Below are 17506 nucleotides of genomic sequence, written 5' to 3' on the forward strand. Positions count from 1 at the left end.
ACCCAGCATCCCTTATGGTATGGGGGTGCATTAGTGCACATGGCATGGTTGACTTGCACACCTGTGAAGGCACCATTAATGCTGAACAATATATACAAGTTTTGGAGTAACATGCTGTCATCCAGACGTCTTTTTTCCGGGAAGGCCTTGCTTATTTCAGCAAGACAATGCCAAACCACACTTTGCACGTATTACAACAGCATGGCTCGGTAGTAAAAGAGTCTGGGTGCTAAACTAGCCTGTTTGCAGTCCAGACCTGTCACCCATTGAAAACATTTGGAGCATTATGAAAAAAAATATACGACAAAGGAGACCCCGAACTATTGAGCAGCTGAAATCCTAAATCAAGCAAGAATGGGAAAACATTTCACTTTCAAAACTACAGCAGTTGGTCTCCTCAGTTCCCAAATGCTTACAGTGTTAAAAGAAGAGGTGATGCAACACAGTGGTAAACATGCCCCAGTCCCAACTTTTTTGAAACGTGTCGCTGGCATCAAATTCGAAATGAGTTTTGTTCCAAAACAATGACATTTCTCAGTTTCAACATTTAGTATGTTGTCTATTTCTATAAATTGTACTATTTCTACTATTTTTAATTAAATACAGCATGCATTCTGTTTTTATTTGCATTTTACGCAGCATCCCAAACTTTTTGGGTTGTAGTTAAATAAGAATTTTCTGAAATGAAAGTGACGTGCTCAAATTTAAAGTGATGAAACGGAATCTTTTTGTTTTAGGCATCATGTTCTAGTATGGGATCTCCTTACACACAGGGCGGCAGGGTAGCCTTGTAGAGTAGAGCTTTGGGTCAGTTAATGAAAGGTCACTTGTTTCTAATCCCTGAGACAACAAGGTGAAGAACCCTATTGTTCTGTCCCTGAGGAACATGTTTAACCCTGTAATAATAATTACCTGGTAAAATAATGAAATAAAAACAGCTAGGCCCTACAGGCCGATGGTTTGGATGTTCCGTCCCTGGGGGTCAAGCTCCCAACCATCCAGGCCATCTATCTAAAACCTGAAGATGCACAGCAGCATTATCAAGAACTCCACACATGCAATGTTCATCTGCTGACAGAAGGGGTCTGTTTTGGAGTGCTAGGTCCTAGAACAATTGACCCAGAAAGAGCTTCTATTTGTAAATTGACTCAAAGCATGAATTGGACTGGCCGACCACACACACACATACAGTGCAGTCTGTAAGTATTCGTACAAATGTAGAGAGAGTTTTTTTCACAAGGTGAAAATAATAAATTGAGATCTCTAAATCCCCAAAAAAGCCCAGACATTTCTACAATTTGTGTTGTGTTGTAAATGCCTTACATATTTGTTCTTCTATCACATTTTAACAAAACAGAACATTTTCAAATGTTTTAAGTGATGTCGAAATCAAGGAACATTATTTAACATTGTAATTCAAGAATGACACACGGAAAATGTTACTCTTGTAGAGATTGCTAAATGAATATGTAGTGTGTGAAGAGAGCAGCTGCTGTGTTCCCACACCACTGATCTGCATGGGACAGATTATATAAGCTTGAATTGTTGATTTCTGTTTAGGTCAGTGAATCAGCTACAATCCATCTATGAGTTTTCTGACTATGTCATCATTAATTACAAAGTTACTTCCATAATTGGTATGCTGTCAGAGTGGAACAATGTGAGACTATTAGTTATGTCTTTGTTTCACGTTCAAACTATATACACACACGATTAAGTGTGGCCTGTGGATAAAGACCTGTGTATCTTTCTAGGTACTTGTGTGTGTAAGTCTTCCAAATTACAAACACAACAAGCATCTGGGAGCGCAGCACAGTATCTTGGAGTTCCATCCTCTCGCTGTTTTCCGGAAGCAGGCTATTGAAAAACCCTGGTGAGTCAACATCCTCTCTCCTGGACAAACACTGGACAAAGCTGCTGGAACATACAGGTCCAATGACGTACAGTGCATTTATGTGTTTTTTAGCCTCTGCTTGCTTGGCTGATAAACATGTGTACTAAATGGTTAAAGATTAGGCCATAAATATCATACTAAATTCAAATGTTGTTATTATTAATGTGTTGCCTCTAACCCTGCTGTGTGTTTCTAGGCTATGTGTTGAACTGTACAGTAAGATTCCTCCTCCAATGTCGGCAGAATGTTCTGAGTTCCAGGACAGTCTGAACCTCACCACTTCCCCTCTTTCTGGAGACAGGAAGTGGTTACTGTCGCCGCTTCCCTTCTGCTTCTAACCCAGCAGTAACGTCCTATTTAAGAAGGGCTGAGAAGGTTGGCAACTTTGCACGGTTATAGGAAAACAACACAAAGCAACCTAAGAAAGCCTCCACTGATAATGTTGACACTGGGTTTTACTTTCAAGCATGTTGTAAGGCTACTTGCCTGGATGGACAAATTATGTTCCTGTTTACAGAATTGTGTCACCTCCCCTTCTGTTTTGTCACACATGCTTCAAGATGTTCACTATTGTTCCAGTATCTAAACTATATGGTTACTGTCCAGTTACACTCACTTCGGTCATCATGAAAAGCTTTGAAAGGCTTGTCAAGAAGCACTTCACCTCCATTGCACTACTGTGTATTGTCCTTTTTGTCTGTCATAACCACTTTTATTTTGTTATTATTTTACAGTATGTGCATTGTTTAGTAGCCAAATACTATCATTTTAATTCACTTGCCATTTTCCATATTCCATATTTTGAAATAAACAAAATATTGCAACATTAAATTCACACATTTACATCCAATACAGTGGCCGAAATCTGTGGGTGACTTAGGCAAGTTGGAAATGCAACAAGCGCTGATATTGTTAGAATAAATAAATTATAATTTGAGCTTGGTCTGCATTGCCGGCAGTAAGTCCGACTTGTTCCCTGTGCATGTTGGACTCCGGCAGGGCTGCCCTTTGTCGCCGATTCTGCTCATAATTTTTATGGACAGAATTTCTAGGCGCAGCCAGGGGCCAGAGGGTGTCAGGTTTGGGGACCACACGATTTCGTCTCTGCTCTTTGCGGATGATGTTGTCGTGTTGGCCCCTTCAAGCCAGGACCTTCAGCATGCACTTGGACGGTTTGCAGCCGAGTGTGAAGCGGTGGGGATGAAAATCAGTACCTCCAAATCCGAGGCCATGGTCCTCAGTCGGAAAAGGGTGGCTTGCCCACTTCAGGTTGGTGGAGAGTGCCTGCCTCAAGTGGAGGAGTTTAAGTATCTAGGGTACTTGTTCACGAGTGAGGGAAGGATGGAACGGGAGATTGACAGACGGATCGGTGCAGCTTCTGCAGTAATGCGGTTGATGTATCGGTCTGTCGTGGTGAAGAAAGAGCTGAGCCGCAAGGCGAAGCTCTCGATTTACCGGTCAATCTATGTTCCTACTCTCACCTATGGTCATGAGCTTTGGGTCATGAGCGAAAGGACAAGATCCCGGATACAGGCGGCCGAAATGAGCTTTCTCCGCAGGGTGGCTGGGCGATCCCTTAGAGATAGGGTGAGAAGCTCGGTCACCCGGGAGGATCTCAGAGTAGAGCCGCTGCTCCTCCACACCGAGAGGTGTCAGCTGAGGTGGCTAGGGCATCTGTTTCAGATGCCTCCGGAATGCCTTCCTGAGAAGGTGTTTTCCGGTCCTGTCCCACCGGGAGGAGACCCCGGGGAAGACCTAGGACACGCTGGAGGGACTATGTCTCCCGGCTGGCCTGGGAACGCCTTGGTGTCCCCCCGGAAGAGCTGGAGGAAGTGTCTGGGGAGAGGGAAGTCTGGGCATCCCTGCTGAGACTGCTGCCCCCGCGACCCGGCCCCGGATAAGCGGTAGATGATGGATGGATGGATGGATGGATGATTTGATGAATCTACATATTTTCTTTGTGGGTTTTTTTGTGTGCCAGTGACTGTGTCCTTCTCAATGTTCCATTGACCTCTTTTTTACTTCTCTACATCTATAAGATTTCTTTAATGAAGGGGACATTCTCTGAGTTGGACAGTGAGAATCTGTTTGCAATGTGTCCCAATACATCATGGACAAAATACAGCTCCAGAAAAAATTAAGAGACCACTGCACCTTTTTCTTTCAATCCCAAAAAAGTTGTAAAGGAAGGTTTTGAGTGAGGAACAGAAGGGTTAAAATTAAGAGACCACTGCAAAGTGAACGCTTCTGTTCCTCGCTCAACTTTTTTGGAAAGATAAAGGTGCAATGGTCTCTTAATTTTATCCAGAGCTGTATGTCCCTGCAACTGTTGGAGAAGCATGATGTAATACACCTTGGTTACTAATGGTCATTGGGCACACCCATTTTATATCTAGACAATGACCTTTGACCTAGCTAAATATTTGTCTTCAAATGTTTAACCAGTTGTGAATTCTCTTGAGTACAGATTAAATCAAATTAATGGTTAATATCAAACAAGATTAAACATTGACTTTAGTTGAGTTGTTGGAAGCCGTTAATGCAACTTCCCATTTGTATTCTATACCCAATAATTTTAGTTCTCTATTTCACAGCCCTTCAGTGAATGGAGGACAGGGCAAAAGAGATTAAAAAGAGAGAGTGTGAGCAGCTGGGCTCGAATCCATAACGTATTGTGGAAGCAAACATTGTAAAACCATTTAAAAAAGCGGAACACCTATTCATAAATGAAACCTGTTCTGAAACCCATCGCCTACCAGCTGTGGGTTTAACATAAGCTGTGCATAAAATGAATTACACTTCCTGTATGGATGAATCTTAGAATCCCAATAAGTTGCATACTCTATGATCTTTAATGAATTGTTAAAATTAAAGTAAAACATTAACGGTGACCCTAACATATGGGTAAAAGCATGTCACCTAGAGCATATTGTTTATAAACAGTAGATTCAGAGGGGTCCTCTAGCAGCTGTTTAGTTTTTCTAGATGTTAATCTCAGAGGTTAGCAGAACACTAACCATTCAGTAATAGCACAGGGAAATAAAGGCATATTCATATAGACCCACCTGTCTCTCCCTTTGGGTGCAGAAATTATGTCTGTCTGTCTGTATTGGAACTTGCATGTCTATGAACACTGCAGGTATATGAACTTAATATATATTAGAAGTCACCACTTGAGTAACAGCTATGAACTCCAGTTACTTATACTTCTCGTTTTGTGGAATTTGCTGAGCATTTCAGTTTTCTCTGGTTGTTGTAACAAACCTTCATCCTGGTAACTATTATCCACTATCATTCCACTCAAAGTGTGAATATCCACCATTGGTGAATTGGTCAGTATTTTACCACATGCTTACAAAGCCACCTCTCCGCAAAGTGCAAGGGAAGTGTTTGAAAAAAGTGTGAGGATGAACACTAGTCTTTGAGTGTCGAAACTTTAACCAGCATACTTCCCCATTATGAAATGTACATTGGTCTGTGAACATGCGTCACTCAGCGGTCAGACATTACTTGCCCAATTTGAAGAAAATGTAATTGAAATTACACTGATTGGCTATCTGCTGGTGCTATTCTAAGCTATTGTAAAATGCAAATATTGCAAGATCATAGCTCTCAGCAAGTTGTACTCAAAGTCATGAAATTAGGTTAATACGCGGCTTTTGGTCTAATTTTGGAGGTTCTGTTAATTTTGTATATGTAAACCTGACTGGCCAAGGTGGGGGGTGGCGGGTGTGACGTTTGACGTTTCCTGTTAGGACAGAAGTCTGTAGCAGCAGCCACAGTGAACCGCTTTAGGGTGACGATGCAACACTTTCAAAACATAAATTGCTATGTTAGAGCTTCGGCAAGGCACGGCTCTACACCAGATCCTTCAGACTGAGTAGGAAGTATTAATAATGGTGGAGAAGGATATGCCATTGCTGAATAATGGGTGGATCTGGGATGTAATCACTGGGCCTTTTTGGGTGTTGTGTAGCTGGGCCCTAACATTCACCATATACAATCTAGTGGCATATTATAACAACAGTGAAAGCTTGGGTAAAGATGAAATGTGGACTGCCACTGTATCCAACCCACCTGTCTTGTCATTCGGAAAAAGCATACGTTGTTCCATCTAGCCATGCACTTGTCCCCTTGCATCTGTTCTGGCATTCCTGTTGGTCATCCCATACCACCCACCCTGTACACAAACACACCATAATACCCTGTACACCCAGCCATGTGTTGGACAAATGTTTTGTTTATACACCACAGCTCATTTTCTGTATGGTGGTCAGTGATTAGCTAAAATGTAATCTCGTATCAGTTTTTAAAAACTTGTATCAGTTTTTAAAAACTTGTATCAGTTTTTAAAAACTGTTTGCGTGCAGTGCTGAGAGAAATATTGTGAGAAAAAACATGTATTTTGTACAATCATCGCCCACATCCTGTGTGTGTAGACAGCATAGACCCCAGCTCGTATCTTTTCATCCACAGACAACCTAACTGTAAAGCTGCAACACCAACCTACACTAAATTATATTTACGTTGTAGTATCTCGGTGGCTGTTTAACTGCTGACAGCTCATCACGGAATGTGCCACACCACACAGGAAGGGCCTGTTAGAGAAGACCGTTCCACCACAATGTCATTACTGTATCAAAGACTTGTTCTCCTTTCCTCATCTGTGCATGTCATGTAGAATCCGTGACGGTCTCATGTGATCCCTGATGGTTCCCAAAAGAGGAAATATTTTGAGACACTCATGCTCACGTCTGTGCTGTCATTATACACAAAGCTTGGTCTGTAAGCAGTCACAACACTAAACAACCTCACAGTTATTTACCAACTGACAAGTATAGAACTGAAACTTGAGTTGCCAGGACAACAGGGAACTGTTTTGGAAAGGTATGGGTGATAAAAGATCTCTGCTGCTGGTAATCAGGTTTAAAGCCCTCACATGAGAAACAGGAAAATGAAAAAATGAAAGATTATATCTTTGTGTAACAATGTCTATTAAATTGCTGAAGATGGCATAGCAGCTTTCACCATGAATGTGGTCTAGCCTATGGTAGGAAGATTGCCTTTAAATTATAATTGTTGAACCTGTGTTATTGAACACCTTTGGGGCAACCCAAAAGTTTTGTAGATTTTTTTTTGGAAGACTTATTACAGTCAGAGTGACATACGCATTGCCACACATGACCTCTAATAGTGTGGTCATAGCTCTGATGCCTGCCGAAAGACTAACTCACACGGCCCTGAAGCAGCAGACATGGCCCCTTCTCAGAGTTGATGGCCTAACAGTACAGCCTGGACAAGAATCCCTCCATTCCCGTCGTATATACAAAACAAATACAGCACTCTGGCTTTAAACAAGCAGCGGCATATTAACAACGGGGTGATGTGCAAACGGTTACCCTCCCACTGTGGTAATTGCTCTCTGCCAACTGCATGTGCTTTGTTTTGGCTACTTTTTCTTAAATGCCCTACTCACACATCCATTCTGTTTGGGTCATCACCATCCTGTCCAAATTCCCTGCTCATTATGCAGTCAGACTGTAGTGAAATAATGGGCCGCTAACGTGTTTAGAGCCACGAATGTGCATGGTAATCCCTCACATTAGCCTTCCATTCATTCACCCCCTGCCGCTTACAAAAACAGAAGGCCAGAGCCTGACGTGGCCCTGGCTCTGAATGTCTGAGACATGTCTAAATGCCAACATCGCTCAGCGTCCACAGCCCTTCTTTATGCAATTGTAAATTGACTGGGCAGGAGACAAAGGGATTAGCACGCTAAAGGAAAGAGGGAAGGACCACAATGACCTCATGGGTCAGCTGTGACACTTGGGAAGAAAGACCCACCCCCCACCCCTCTGCCCGACCATCAGAGCACTATGCACACCATAGGAATGTAGTGACCGTGAATCCAAGAGCGCTCAGCATTTTCCTGCAAGAATTGAAAAGGAGGTCGGCCAGGGTTTGGAATTCCAGGTCATTCCTTTCTCTGCGCATTCCATGGCATTCTCCCGACAACTAACGGTGTCAGACCAAATACAACAACCTCTGATACTGACAAGCATGCATTCGATTCAGAGGAATGTCTACCACAACCCCATCCCCATCATTAAGACCGTAACATTTACTGAGGTACCACAAGGTTGTGAAAGCACATGCAAGGGATAGCTATGACGAGCATCACGTTATCAGACACTGTTGCACTACCACTGTTGAGCTGTGAAACATGCTGTCGTGTATTGAATTCCTTCCTGGTTGAAATTGATAAAACAGGTGGTTTGTGTGTTGAGATGTCGGGTTAATGGCAACTTCTTTGAACAGATGTGAAGTAGACAGTCAATATTTACTCCAGGAAGCGTTTTCATTTTCACATGCTAGATTAAAAACAAGCAAGGCTCATCAAACGTCACTTATTTATTTTAGGTTTACCAAGACAACACGGGAACAGTACAAAAACAGTAACAAATATGTCTCTTACAAAAAGCTGAATGCGATGGGATATTTGTTTGTAACTGTCAAAAAATAAACAGAACAAACATCCCTCAATCCAAACTTACAAAAAAATAAATAAATAACTTATGAAATCCAGAAATAAGGTACATTATATATACAGGACAGGTGTCTCCTAAACCTGGAGTGTGCTTTAGATCCAAAAGAACCACGGGCTCCACTGGGCCACATGACTAGTTATCTAAACATAGAAAAAGGACGGATTGTGCATTTGGTTTCACTCTCTTTGGCACAATTTCAAATCTTTGGTTAAGAGTCAGATCCAACGTTAAGTCTTTGGGTCAGAAAGAGTCTCTGGGCGTTCAGTCTTTGCTCTCATAGCTTGCTCTCCTCCTCCTCCATCGGCCGGTTCAATCCGGGGATGAACTTGAGGAGGCGCCGGCGGAAGCTCTTCGGTTTGGGTTTCCTCTGTAGCGAGCTGAACCCCCCCGACTGAGCCTTCTGCACGGGCGCCACCGGAGGGTTGTTGTTGGAGCCACGCAGGTAGCTACGCGTGCTGGCACTGCGGGTCAGGTGGGTCTTGGCCGAGGTGAACAGCTCACTGGCGGGGCGGATCAGCCGCTGCTTACCCTGCGGGGGCCTCTCCTCTTCCCGTTGCCCTTTCTCTGAGCCGCCGGTGGTTCTGGCGAGGTCACCGTTCGCACTGAGGAGGTCCTGGTGGTCCCGGGGCAGGCAAGTCTGGTACAAGGGCTCGTCATCCGTGGCGACACTCAGGTGGCTAGCACTGCTACTGGTGCTCCCGGTGCAGTGGAGGGCGCGCATCGCGGCCGGGCTGGGGGCGCCCAGACTACCGTACACCCCAGCAGACTCCAGGGACTCATAGATGGCGGCGTCGCTCATCACAATACCTGAGGGGTGACGGGGACGGGGGTTGGTTACAACTCACATAACTGGCCGAGCAAAGTGAGTTTAGAGGATTTTGCGGGGATCACATGGGCCTTAACACATGACTCACCGTGAACTAGCCTCTGCTCCTGCACCATCAAAGATCTGTATTCATCCCATTTCTCATGTAGGGTTTGCTGGCGACAGAAAATTAATCCAAATTAGAAAGGTGCCAAAAAAGAAATGACATGTGCTTAGATTTCAGCCTGTGGGCCTGATGGCGGAGCTTGAGGAGAGCAGCTGCTGCTGTCTTGAGAAAAGCCAGTTCCCTTCACCCAGTAAAAACTGCCTTTTCACCAGCTAAGTGTAATGTAAGAATGGAACTATGCATCTAGTCCCATTCACTGTGCTCACAGCATTGCAGCCTCTCGTCATGAGACAGGTGCAGGACCAGGGGGAAACAGGTGGGGATAGCAAGTCTAAATGTAGCACACGGGAAGACATGCATTTTCTAGCTGGCCTGGATTCTCAAGACGGCATCATCTCAGTGATATAACAGACTGGCCCCAGATCATTCAATGCCGTCAGGTTAAGGTCTATGATCATTGTCTCACCCCCCGTGGCGGGAGACAATGTGGCCCGTAGAAGCAAGCAGAACCACACGTTCGCGACAGAGGGGGAGAGCGTGACTCACCTTCAGATACTGAAGCCTGGCCTCCAGTTCTGCTTTTCGAATGTTGTCACTGTATACAGTTTCCAGCCTTTAGGAAAGACAGTGAGTGATGTTATTAATTCAGACACAGGAAGGCTACAGAGCCACAAAACAGAATACACAGCATACCTCAATTAGAGGGACTTCAGAAGCACCTATGAAATGAAAAGGGCTCTTATATAGACCCCTACATGCTAGTCCAGGCGCAACATTTTACAAGTGTGTGTGTGTGTGTGTGTGTGTGTATGGGGGGGGGGGGGGGCTTCAGAATGTATCACGTTTCAAAGCACCCACTCAACTGTGCCAACTGTTACACGTCTGGGTGGGGTGAGGGGGGGTTGTTGCTGTTTTTATTGGGCTGATACAAACTCTCTCACTTGATAGTTCAGTAGACTTATGTTTACTAGAGGCGACAATAATTTGACGAAGTCTATAGTGAGACTAGAGGCATGCTGAAAACCTTTCATGTGGTTAATTTCACTGCTTATGCAGTTGCTCTCAGAGTTTATAAATAGGGCGCGATTCTAATGGGCCTTTCATCTTTTACAAGCAGACAAAGAGTGAATGTGTGGTTACAATATAACAACAAGGATGTTAATTCTGCTTACTAAAAAACGGGTAACGACTTGCTTGTAGCCAAAGTTGGTGTGTCAGAACAAACGGTTTACAGAACATAGCACAGTGATTATATTGTAACAATTTAAAGGTTACTACAGAAAAAACCTATGTCTCCTGTATCAGAGAAGATTTACATCAGAGGAGATTAACAGACTGAGACATTCTCAGGCAATAGATACCATTATATGACCAGCTAAGCTACAAGGGACCATCTTTATAGACCAGTCTGACTACAGTCAACACAAAAAGTGGAGCAAACAAGTTCTGTCACCAGTCCTCAATCCTTGTAGACCTGTCCCAGTGAGATGTGATCTGCTTACCTGATGGAGTTTCCAGAGGCCCTGATTAGCTGAACAATGTCCTTGTGTCGAAATCCATCCACGGTGGCTTCGTTCACACAAGCGATGGTGTCCCCTGGGCACACAAACAACACGCATGTTAACAAAACGCCAACAGGCACAGTTAATTCCGGACTGGTTTTTAACCACGGCTGGGGTCTGCCAAGACTAGTTTGATCCTACCAGTGTCTGCGGCTTAAGGAGCAATCACAAAGCAGTTGGTCGGCGGGTTCTTGGGATTTAGGACTTTATTGGGATCCTTAGGATTAGCTGTTTCAAAAGCCACCCTTCCTGGTGTCTGGAGCGGCCCATGTGTGGTGCAGACATAGGGTCTAGGCTAAAAGCTGGTTCCATGGCCATAGCACGTGCCTTGGCTCACGCATGGTTGCTAGACTGCCTGCAAGCATTTTGGTATCTGTTATTGTCAAACTATGATTTATTACATTATGTTTGTTTTCTTTTTGTTTCAGATGGGTAGAAGAGTCTGCCTTGGGCCTGATTCGAGTTTCAATTATTGGGGCAAAAACAAAAAGCTAATTTCCCTTGAGGGCCACACCACAGCCTTTCCTTTTTAGTGAAATGAAGTCACTGACGTTGTCAGAGAGACACAGAGAGGGAACAATAAGCAAGGCATTTTGAGAATGTAGGAAGTGAAACTGACACATTGAGGCATGACGTGTAGGGGGGGACGGGGCCATTCCTCTAGCACTCTGAAATGAACAGACGTGGTGACTGTGGTATAGGTTTAGAGAAATGAAATGTGTGAAGACAACATCTAAATTTAGTTCCCCTGTTCTTATACACGTACGATACATATTCATAACATGATTAGAAACCTAATTACAACTACTACTACCGAGTTGTGTGGTTGTTTTACCAAGTCATCTCAAAATGTACACACTAAGTACAAGTCATTTTGAAATTGAGAGAAATAATGATAGAAGACCTATCAAGTTCAGTTAGGGGAACTTACATAGTCCTTCGGTTAGGGGAACTAACATAGACCTTCGGTCAGGAAAAGAGTCAGAGTTTAAAATGCTAGTGGCCAAAACTGTCCCTAACACAAAACCTAAAGGCCAAATCTGTTTAGGTTTGTAGAAAATTCCTTGGTCCCAACAAACCATCAGGAAAGGCAAGAACAGACACATGAAATGTGTTCCATATGGCGATGGATGAAATAATCTCTACCTATAGTGTATATTGACTGGAAAATTATTAGGCACTGTGTAATATTTGTACTTTCCTAAACAGGATTTTTTTGCAGTTTATTTAGGGACAACTATCCTCAGGCTAGATTATCAAGAAAGTACAGCACCCTTCTATCTCTTTTAGTACTCCTCTGTGTATGAGTATATAGATTAAAATAAGACATTTTCCAGTTCCCCTTACCAATTTTAAGTCCGGCTTGTTGGGCAGGGCTGTCGTCATGGACCTTGCACACAAATGTGCACATCTCCACAGAGTTTTGGTCCTGGTGGTGCAACCCATATGTCTGGGAGGGGAAAAGAGAGCTTCAATTAAAAACATTTTAGACATTTTTTTCATTCAAAGAAATGTATTCCTATAGTAAAATGTGTTCCAATAAACAATTCTATATAATAAATAAATATATAAATATTTCTGCTAATTTCTGCTAATATATATACACACACACGAAACATTTGCATCACTTATCATTAATTTCCTGTCACATATGTTCCTTTCATCTATGAAACCTATAACTAAGCTACAGTCTTTCCTACATGACATACAGAAAGACATTTAAAACAATGTAGACATTTGTGGTACAGTGAAGCCCAATTGTGCAAGTACTGCAATTTTTGTAAGGATTTTTTTTACATTTGTCTAATTAATCTATGAGCTCCTGAAATTGTAGTCTGCATGTGAAGGCATGACTGACAGCAGATAAGATAACACTGGCTGAGAACGAAGCACCAAAAACAATAACTTCAAACATCAAGGCAGAAGGAAGAGGAATGAAATCAGTTTATATGCAAACAAAAATGTCCCTTGTGTTGTTAGTCAAAAATATAATGCAGCTACTGTCAAGCGGTCACTTCTTTAGCTAAGTGATACTAAAACATATTCTGGGTCCTCACACTGTCGAGAGAAAGGTAAACCAAAACTGTTGCAAACTTTTCCACCACTGAGAACAGTCATTGTCCTCATGACAATCTTCCTCAGATTGATTCAGTTTCTCTTCGAGCCAAAATCAGATAAAAACCCGCAGCCAGACTTCCCCATGAGTGGGTTCGTCAAGTGAATCACTACAGGTAATTCACCACATTTGGTGCTCATCTGTATGAAACCAGAGGATTATTTTTCTTTTCCACAGGACTGATAGGGGACTTCATATCTCTGAACACAGAGCTTCCTCCCCTGAACTTGACGACTCCCACCGAAACATTACATGCAAATTATCCTAGAGATGCAAATCCCAATCAAACTATGCTTATACACAGTGGATAAAGACACTATCATCTTTGGACTTCAAGCTAAAGGAAAGGGAAACTGGTTTCTGCCTGTGTCCAGCGATATGAAAAAGCACAGGATCCTATCGCGATCCATTTCTGCTGTCGCCAACCTCACTTCCCAAACAACAGGGCCAGGCAGGAAAGGAGGCACTGTATTCAGATACTAAATTCAACCATTATGTGGACTATTAATAAACAAAAACAGCCTGGTGGGAAACTAAAGCAATACTATAGTAATATTAATTTTCACAGCTCTTAGATTGGCTGGAGAGATTAGGCTGACAACAAGTGGTGTATTGTGAAGTAGGGCTGGGGGACAGAGAGGAGGGACATTTGAGGTGAAGATCTGTAGAATTCTGACTGTGTACAGTGTCCTAAAGGGATTGGTATATCCAGCCTGACACAACATGCAGCAGCATGTGAAAAGTTTTTTTCAAAAACATGTTGCTTTGATAATAAACCAGAGAGAAAACAACTACAAAAACACCTTCTCATCTCAAGTCATGGGACTGGACACATCAGAGCCTTATATTAAGTACCAGGTTCAAGAATACATTTCTTAAAACCTCCTGATGAAAATGCTGATTACCTTTGACCCTTTTAACACATGCACACTTTCTACTCTAAATATTATGGGATTTACACCTTGAAATCATCCACATGGTTTGAAGGAGAAATGTTATAGGCATAATACAACCAACCAACGAACCGCTTACCTGTATTTCAAAGCCAAATGTCTCCTCATCCTTTTTCTCCAGGACAACCACTTTCCTTAAACAATATTAGAAATGACAATTATTTTTTTTGTCAGTTTTCAATGACTTGATATATAATGTTATGGTCTAAGGAAATTGTGACTGCTGACATCACCATCCTTCTCATAAAAAATGATATCATGAAATAGCCACAGTGCTCATCCATCATTTCTCCTTTTAACACTTTACGGGTCTGAAATGGTTTTCTCCACATGAAAAGCATGGCTAGTCAGATTGCACAAAGGACATTGCAATAGTTTGAAGCAAAATCCAACCAGTGAAACCGTTGGTTTAATTACATTTACTATAAAATCTAAAAGTGATTAAAAATGCCATTACCAACGATCTGAAATAGCTAGCTTACGCTGAAAACCCCCCAGTACATTTTGCTTTTACATTTAAGCCTACTACTCTAAACTACATGACAAGTGTGACAAGCAGTCTTCTAAAACTTTTCACATCATAACAAACATTGTGTCCAAAGGTCTAACTGGGAAGTGGCCTGCATTGTCCACTTAACATCATAATAGAGTACAATCAAAAGCTAAATACATTGGAAAGTGAAGTGTGGACCTGCAAACACCTTGCCTCCCTGGATCCCCAGTCTCTCCACAGACCCAACTCATGTTCTGCTCACATGTTTGTAACACACACATTCTTGCGGTCGCCTGCCCTTTCCGACTGTCAGTTGTAAAGGAGAATTATTCCCGTTTTACCGGTGAACTCCAACCGTTCCATAGGGATGGGGCAGTGTTTAGCCCACATTGTTATTCAACGCACGGCCAGTATAAGAATTTACAGAGCAAATGTTGTTAGCTTTAGCAATACCTTGATTTCAGTTCCAGGCAAAAAGCTAAATGTTGCCAGTGCTAACACTGGTTCCGTTTTGATTCAACTAAGAAATTAGAACCAATGGCAAGAATAGCTGGTTCTCTGAGCATCCAAGTAGAGCAGAGGCAGCGAATACAGGAGCACAGTTTGCACAGGAGCTTCAACATTTTAGATGTCAGAAAGAGGGGTCTAGAGAAGTTGCACCTACAGCAAATCTGGAAATAGTAAAAACTCATAGGCATCTAAAATATTAAAATTGCTCTGAAAGCAGCCCACAAAAATGCGTCAACAAGCATAATTTGGGTCTGCTGTGAATGAAAGTGTTTAGTGAGGCCGATTGGGTCTGCTCGGCTTCATTCAACCATATTCAGAGAAAACAAGCAACAGAAAGGCAGATGTATCCGGTAAATGATGTAGGGGGAAAGCTGCTTGACTTACCTCTGCGGCTCTGGTGTTTGAGCCAGGGGCTTCCACTTCTGCAGCCCGCCACTCTGTGAAGACCAAACATGAAAGACGTTAGCTTTTACAACCAACAACAGGAGTTTGCGGGTTAAAAATGAAACACCACTGTGCACTCCGGGGATTTCCCTTTAATGTACGTACTGTATGCCAGGTACACAACTAAAATTCTTAAATTGTCATTGACTTACGTTCTTGTCCACCAAGGCTTCCTAAGGAGTGTTTGTGTTGTTAAGCTACCGAGTCAAAACACAACTAGGAAACCATTACAAAAAAAACTAGAAAAGCGAGTCTGTCTCCTCTGTTTACCAAATGTCCAGGCATATGATTTACGTCAAAGAAAAGAACCTGGACAGCCATATTCAATTCACACTCTGAAGCAACAGACTTGTGATGCTCCTGTTGTGGCTCAAAGCAAACGGTGCATCTCCATTTCTTTTCTGATATCCATCTAAAACATCCTCCTATTTCAGGATATAATTAGCATGTAGACGAACAAGGCGTGGGTATTCACTGGAGCAGTGGGCCTCTTGCCACAACCCCTGCATTCAGGGAAAACCCAAGTCAAACAAGGCCTTCAGGAGACTCACCCAGCCTCCACTTTACCTAGTGTATCTAACACTACATCACTTACTGTATTTAGCTTAAGCGACAATGAATTCACCTCTGTTCCACCTCAATGATCTTAAGTGTTACCCCCATGAATGGGCACTGTGTGATGCTGCCTCTTTGGGTAGTAAATGTTGCTTTCTTTATTTTCCAACACTCTCTGAATTGTCCCAGGCCCTCTCAATGACTTCATTTATTCCCAAATTCCCAGAGAAAGAGACCCATGGGGGGACGGTGGCAGCAGAGCAGAGTCCCTTGCACAATGGCTTGTTATTGCCCTAGGCTCCAACTGATGGTAGAAGATGTAGGAAGGAGACCTCCACATAACTCTGGCTGTACTCGTAGTACAGTAGCACTACAGACAACCAACTCTGTTGGTATACACACACACACACAACTTTCCAAACATATGAGGAAAGCTGTGTGTGTTTGCCAATCAACACCGAAGTAAATCCTCGTTCATGATGGAACTGGGCCACAGTAATTCACGAGTAGACACCACTCTTCCCCAGGAACCCATGTTCTGCTCAAGTACATTCAAGGTTGTTTGCATGCTTAGAAATACTAATTTGATGGCACATTAATTTGGTCCCAAAGCGCTGCTGTTGCTAGGATTATGAAACATTTGGATTGCATTTAATCAAGAAGGAGACCGAATCATGTCCTGGTGGACCTGCGTATGAGGGTATTATAGAATGTGACAAAAGGTACAGTATTTCTTATTCAGTGTGTGGGTGTCCAAGTTAATAAGACTTTTATCAAATAGGGTGTGTAGAAACAAGATGCCGCCCATATGGGTAATGGACAGTGTCAAAAAAATATTCCTCAAATTCAATTAATACTGTCAGATGTATCCATTGATTAAGGATCGACATACATCAACATGTGCTCAGTGCGTGTGCAAGAAACTTTACACACAAATCCCAAGTTCAAATATTGAGCGTACAGTATAACCACGCTGGTATCTACGGGCAAGTGAGCGGTCTTATTTGCCTAAAAGGGAGGATGCGCGTTAAGTGTTTGTTAGTAAAGTAGGTACGTGGATGTTAATGTTACAAACAAGCTAAAGAATATCCATATGAAGTTCTGTCAGCGGTAATGAAAATGCATACCTTTCTAAAGTTTCTAGGCAACGTTCCGCCGGAGTAAGCCAAAGTCTTGTAATTATACACCTCCGAGGAATTGGTTGGTAAATCCATAGTTTTAGAACTCTCTGACTTTGAAGACGGAAAATAAATATCGTCTTGACTCGAAAGTCCAACAGCAGGATCACTGGAGTTAACTTTTTTAAGCCTTCGTAGCGTCATATTCTTCATATTATATGAGCTCCGCTCGAGGGAAGTAACAAAGATAAATCTAAATTTCCGCGTGATATGTCCACAATATCGCTCACGCTCGTTGCAAGTAAGTGGACCTGATGCTTCTGTCTGTCCAAGCAGGGGTCTCCCTGAAAAAACGGAATTTCACCAGAGGGTGGAGCCTTA

The 17506-nt window shown here is 42.7% G+C and overlaps 1 protein-coding gene across 1 annotated transcript; it reads right to left on the bottom strand.

The window, feature by feature from the left end:
• Positions 1-8292: 8292 nt before the first annotated feature.
• tamalin (trafficking regulator and scaffold protein tamalin) lies at positions 8293-17506 on the bottom strand. Its single transcript, XM_010890572.3, has 8 exons — positions 17135-17506; positions 15393-15445; positions 14085-14139; positions 12284-12386; positions 10877-10970; positions 9921-9987; positions 9357-9423; positions 8293-9249 (listed from the first exon to the last, which is right to left on the bottom strand). The coding sequence occupies exons 1-8, from the start codon at positions 17336-17338 to the stop codon at positions 8717-8719; spliced, it is 1176 nt and encodes a 391-aa protein (XP_010888874.1). The 5' UTR covers positions 17339-17506; the 3' UTR covers positions 8293-8716.

The sequence above is a fragment of the Esox lucius genome, chromosome 12 (genome assembly GCF_011004845.1).
Source record: "Esox lucius isolate fEsoLuc1 chromosome 12, fEsoLuc1.pri, whole genome shotgun sequence".
Taxonomy (NCBI): Eukaryota; Metazoa; Chordata; class Actinopteri; order Esociformes; family Esocidae; genus Esox; species Esox lucius.